Here is a 6,000-nt window from a genome sequence, read left to right as displayed (position 1 = left end):
CCCCGGCCCCCCTCACGCTCCCGTCTCTCCGTAGCCCGCCGCTCGGACGAAGCTGGGCTTGCTGGAGAAGAAAAAGGACTACCGGCTCCGCGCGCAGTGAGTGCGGCCGCTCCGGGCCCCGAGCGGTTCCCTGCGGGGTCTCCGAGCTCGGACCATCGCTGGGAAGGTCTCAGCCCCTCACCGGGGCTGTGGACACCGAGAAACTGCTGAACAACTCCTGATTGCTGGTTTTTTTCTCCCCAGTGACTACCACAAGAAGCGGAATGCTCTCAGAGCGCTGCAGAAGAAAGCTCTGGACAAGAACCCCGATGAGTTCTACTTCAAAATGATACGTGCAGAGCTCAAAGTGAGAAGCTCCACTACCTTCAAGCAGGATAATGCTCTGTTGCTCTAAGTAACATTTTTCCCCCTATCTTGTTTTGATTTTAATTTATGAATTAGGAGGTAAATTAGCAAAATTGGTTTGGTGCCTGTGGAAGGCTTTGAAGAAAATGAGGGGCAAAGGACAAAGAAGTTCTTCTGCTGTTATTATCAGGCCTCAGCAGTGCACTGCGGGTGGGTGGGCTGTCGGTAAGTGCTGTATTCGTCTTGTTGTAGGATGGAGTCCATGTAATAAAGCAGCCAAAGGATGAAGTGACCCCGGAGCAGGTGAAGTTGATGAGGACGCAGGATATTAAATACGTAGAAATGAAAAGAGTGGCAGAAGCCAAGGTAATACCTCACTTTTTGGGTGTTTTCTAGTTTCCTCAGAATTGTTTTTTAAAGTGTTGCTCTTGTCATTGTTGCTGGTTATTCTGTTTGTTTAGTGAAATCTGATTTGTACAATACTGGAAAGGACAGTGGAAATGTCACTGAAGTGCTAGATACAGAATCTAAAGGTGTGATGAATATCAAAAATGACACCTGCATTATTATAAAATATGGTCATTTTTATGTAAATTAAACATGTACCCCTGCTTTACATGTTCATAAGGAAATCATAGAATTGCTGAGGTTGAAAAAGCCCTTTCAGATCATCAAGTCCAACTGTTCACCCAGCACTGCCATGGTCACCACTAACCTGTGTCCCCAGGTGCCACAGCCACATGATTTTTGAACCCTTCCAGGGATGATGATTCCACCATTTTCCTGGGCAGCCTGTTACACTGCTTGACCACCGTTTCAGGGTAGAAATTTTCCCTGAAAATACCCAACCTGAACCTCCCTGGCACAGCTTGAGGCCGTTTACTCTTGTCCTGTCACTTGTTACCTGAGAGAAGTGACCGACCTCCACCTGGCCCCACCCTTCTGTCAGGAAATTATAGAGAGTGAGAAGGTCTCTCAGTTGAGGAGAATAATCTCAAGTGGGTTGTTGGAATATGGCAGGCAGGCAATCCATGGAAATATGGTCCTCTTCTGAAAATCTTGTGTACTCTAATGTTGATGTACAAATCAGAATCAACTTGTCACTGCAGATAAAAAATCAAAGCAAGCCAGCTTTGGACTTGCCTTCCTGCTTTTTCTAGTGGTTACATGGCAATCGTTCCCTTTTGCCATACAGAATGCTCCGTTTTGCAGTTGGATGTGTGAATTTTGGCTGGGTAACAGCAGGAATCGCTGTGGCCCTCTGCCTGGAAAGGTCGTGAAGACATGTCATAAATATAGATCAGGTGTGTTTTTAGAGATGAAAAAGGAAGGAGAAGTTCAGGTGTGTGTAGCCTCGAGGAACAGACAGAAATGTCCTCGGGGGAGACGTGATTTTACTCGCTCCGAATTCGGCCAAACTTGGGCTTTCCGCAGAAAATCGAGCGGCTGAAGGCGGAGCTCCACCTGCTGGACGCGGCGGGAAGCGCCCCGGCCCGGCACCTCTTCTTCGTGGACACCGAGCGCGAAGGTGAGGCTTGAACGGGGCTGGCAGAGAACTGCTTCTGTCACGTGTTACTGTGTGCTGTCATAAAAAGAGACTTTTTTTTCCCCAGGAGTGAGAATTCAGGTGCTCTAGAAATCCCTTTTGGTTACTAGCTGAGATGTCAGTTCTGCAGGAGTCGTGTTGCTGGGGCTCCTGTAGCTGACTGTAGCGATATGTATGGAAGTTTTGCTGAGCAAAGGAGTGCATGGGAGTATATTCATAATTTTTTTTCCTTTTATTTATAGTTCAGGAGTTTGATATTGCCACTCAGCTGGACACTGTTCCCGAACTCGTAGACAGAGTGTACAACCGACCAACCATTGCAACGCTGCAGAGAGAGACACTAAAGGGAGCTACTGATCCTGCCCACCTAAAGGTACTGTCACTGTTTGTATTACAGAGCTCTTCTTGTTTTACATCTCATATAAAAAGTACTACAGAGGATTCATTGCACTGTTGTGGAGGAGAACAAAATTGTTCTGTTGTCTTAAACTTTTATTGGTGACACAAGGCAGTAGTGGATGTCACTTAATCACCAAGTGCCTGGAGCCTGCAGTCAGGTCTGGACTGACAAGGAGAACTCTTTCAGTGCATTCTAGTCCATGGTGGGTTATATATCACAAGTTGTGAAGTACAGGCCGGAACAGAGTGGTGTGGGTCTGATGAGACAGTTTTAAGTGTCATTTTTTTTCAGCATCCACTGAATTGTTTCATGATTTTTTCAGCATTAATTGCTTATGCAATCAGATTTGCTACTGTATCACAGCAGTTTTGTCCTGGAAGTAGCTACACGGCTTTAAGGCTGTAGATACTGTTCAGTTAGTTCAGATCCATTGGACAGTCTCTGAGTATAAGTTGGTGTAAGGTAAAAATAGTTGTCTTAAAATTGCCAACTGGTAAATTTGTAACCTGTTTTTTCTGACTCAGATGTCAGATAACAAACACCCTGTGGTCCCTTTCCTCCTGCCAGCTGTTTCAGTTTGGCTTGTAACTAAAGCAGTTGGACAAGTCATAGACTGACAAGTTTTCTCTTCTAAATGTCTGAGTCATATTTTAAGCATGTTGGGATCTGTTCTCCTGAATTTAATTACTTAAATCACACCTGCAGTAATACCATTTCTGTGCTGGGAAAGCCATCCACTCTCGTTAGGCAAACGTGACCCAACAAGTTGCATTTTGAGGGGCCTCTGCAGTCTCTAAGCACTTCAGGAATTGGTCTCTGGTCTGACCTTATCTTTTTCCCCCTCCTGTGGATAAAGTGGTTTTAATTAGGGAGTTTAATGTTCTCATGTGCTCAACATTGAAATTCAGAAGATTTAGACCATCTCTGTCTTAAAACAGCTTTTTTTTTTTTTCTGCAGAAATTAGCCCAGCAGAGGAAGAACCAGTATGACCTCCTGAGGCAGCGCATCGAGAGAGAGAAGGCCATGTTTGTCATCACACAGAAAATCCAGACACGGAAAGATCTCCTGGTGAGGGATTTGGTTCTGATTCTGCAAATCTGTTCTGTTAAGGTCATTGGGGCTGGTATTGTATATGTTGTTGTGTATATATATATATATGTTGTATATGTTTCTTCATTCTGGTTTTATAGTGATGCTTCCAGAGACTCCTAAAGATAACTAATCCTCTTTTAGTATGGAAAAAGCAAGGAGATGAAGCATTCCAGTAAATTATATCTGCTATTCCAAGTCTCACCTTGTGAGCAAGGACAAAGACTCAACTGTGAAATTGTGCTCACAAGTAATTTCTCAAGCACTAAATGAATACTTTCAGGAGTCAGAGGCAAGGAACCGTTTCTGTAGGTTACGAGAAACTCTTAAAAATCCAAATGACCACAAAAATTACTTGTCTCAATGGGAAACCCCTCTTCACTGGTGCTTTTGAGCAAACCAGACTGTGCCTGACAGCCTGAAGGGGAAAAGAGCAGATGAAATTATAATTCCCTCCTAAACAGTGCAAAGTGACTATTTTTCACTAATGGTCAGACCTAGACAGGGACTGATTTATATGGGAGTGGGTGGGGTTTTTTTCTTCTTGCGTGCCAGCAAATATTTGTTCTTTTTTCCAGGACAAAACTCATAAAGTAAAGGTGAAAAAAGAAACAACAACTGGTCCAGCTATTTACAAATTCAAGTTTCAGCGGAAGCGTTAGCCATTCCATCGAATAACTGTTACAGTCTTTGCTCAGAAAGGAGGAGGCTTCTCCCTTGCAGGAGGGCTGGTGCCAGCCTGCTTTTCCCGGCAGCCCAGCAGTTTGTTCAAACAAATTACTGTGGGCCTGTGGTAGCCATAATGTGTTGTATCTAACTGATTAATAAATCAGAGCTTGTTCTCTTGGTATTTATGGTGGTGAGCCACGAGAGGTGTCTGAGTGTCCTGGTAAGATGCACCATAAACAATCTGTGACCAGTCAAGGTCGGAGTGGAGCACAGGGAGGTGGGTTGGGCACAGCCCAGGGACAGGGAAGGCACTTTGGGCTTGTCAGCATCAGCCTTGGGGGTGACCACGACCTGTCCAAACCCATGAGAGTTGAGATCAGCTTTTTCAGCTGTCTTTTCATGCAAGTTAAAGGTGAATCACCCTCTAGTCACTCCCCCAATATTCCCCGATCCCTCTTGTTCTCCCACTGCTCCGTTGTGTGCAGAAGTCAGGCAGTGCCTGTGCTGTGCATCCAGGTTTGCCTCAGTTCAAAAAAATACCAAAATTCTGTGTAGGGAGAGACAGTGCAGCAGCCAAGTGTGGGACAAGGGTTTGCCCCCTGCGTTTTCTTTGTGCCAGCTGGAGTGCCAGGGATGGGGGGGGGATGTGCAGACACATCCTGAGTGTCCTGGAGTGGCCCAGGCATGGCCAGAGAGCCTTGGTGTGAGCATTCCTTTTTTTGCCTCTCTCCACTCATGCCAGCAATAAGCACGTGGTCTGGAAGTGGGTAAGAAGAAAAAGATGCACTTCTTAGGTCCTTCCCACATCGGAACTTTCCCAGCTTCTCAACAATGAAATGTGATGTTTTTACGTGCTTGAATGCAGCTTCAGACACTCCTGCTATTGCAAAGATTTCCAAGTTGGCAACAACTGTGGGGTGAATTTTCCCAGGGAAGCATCCAGGGAGTCTGCAGAACCTAGAGCGTGCAGGTTCTGTAACGGCTGTAAACCGCCGGCTGGTCGGGGAGGGAAAACAAACACCCGCAGGGGAGAACGGTTCGCTTCGTCCTTCCTCACGCGAACGCACAAAGGGCCGGACGCCGCGGAGCCTTTTCCCGGGAAAAGCGAAAAGCGCCGGGAACGGCGGGAGGCGCTGGCCGGGCTCGGCCAGCAGGGGGCGCCAACGCCCCGCGGCGGGACCCGCGGGCTCGGGCTGAGGGAGCGGGGCCGGGACCGCCGAGACACCCGAGACCCCCGGGACCCCCGGACCCCCGGGACCCCCGGGCCTCCCGACCCACCGACCCACCGCAGGGATTCGGCACCTTTTAGTCGTTCTAAAGCGCACCTCAGGGTCCTTGCCACACCAGCTGCTGTCTGTGAAGGGAAATGTCTTTGAGACTGAGATTTAAACGGATAAATACTCGATCATTGTTGAATAATTTTACCTGCATCCAGAGCGTTACTGGAAAGGATGGGAGAGAAAAACAGCAATTCCTCTGGGAGACTCTGAAGGAATCACCGTGGCAGGGATCGAACAGCAACAGCCTGGCCAGGCCCAGGGTTTGCCTGATGCCAACGGTGCTTTGTGAGCCTCTGCCCCACTCAGAGCGAGCGCTGGGATGGGTGCAAGTTGCCCAATCCCTGGAAGAGAGGCGTCTCTTCCCAGTAAGGAGTGCGGTTCTGTGGGATGCAGGGGCAGCTGTGAGGCTTTGAGCAGTCACTGCTCAAGGGCCACACTGCTCATCCTGGGGGTAGTGGTGTCCACTGAGCTCCCAACAGGACACACGGCCTTGTGTTCACTGTATGGGCCCTTGGGAGCAAAAATGGTGCCTGCTCCAAGTTACTTTTCCCTGGGAAGCCATGAATGTCTTAGGGAAACCAGAGCGCTGTTATGTCTGTGGTGTCACACTGAGCAGGCTTCTTGCTGGACCCTGACTGCCAAAGCCTGGGTACAAATCCCATGGGCCGTG

General features: G+C 47.9%; 1 protein-coding gene across 1 annotated transcript; it reads left to right on the top strand.

Annotated features, from left to right (window-relative positions):
* Positions 1–7: 7 nt before the first annotated feature.
* On the top strand, positions 8–4,248 carry UTP11 (UTP11, small subunit processome component). The gene is made up of 7 exons (XM_027701358.1): positions 8–96; positions 244–346; positions 598–711; positions 1,780–1,873; positions 2,134–2,264; positions 3,250–3,360; positions 3,960–4,248. The coding sequence occupies exons 2-7, from the start codon at positions 326–328 to the stop codon at positions 4,041–4,043; spliced, it is 555 nt and encodes a 184-aa protein (XP_027557159.1). The 5' UTR covers positions 8–96; positions 244–325; the 3' UTR covers positions 4,044–4,248.
* Positions 4,249–6,000: the final 1,752 nt, after the last annotated feature.

This window comes from Neopelma chrysocephalum, unplaced genomic scaffold (assembly GCF_003984885.1).
Source record: "Neopelma chrysocephalum unplaced genomic scaffold, ASM398488v2 Primary Assembly neopelma1_155, whole genome shotgun sequence".
In the NCBI taxonomy this organism is placed as follows: Eukaryota; Metazoa; Chordata; class Aves; order Passeriformes; family Pipridae; genus Neopelma; species Neopelma chrysocephalum.
Note: the sequence above shows the minus strand (reverse complement) of the source record. Positions and strands in the feature narration are given on the sequence as shown.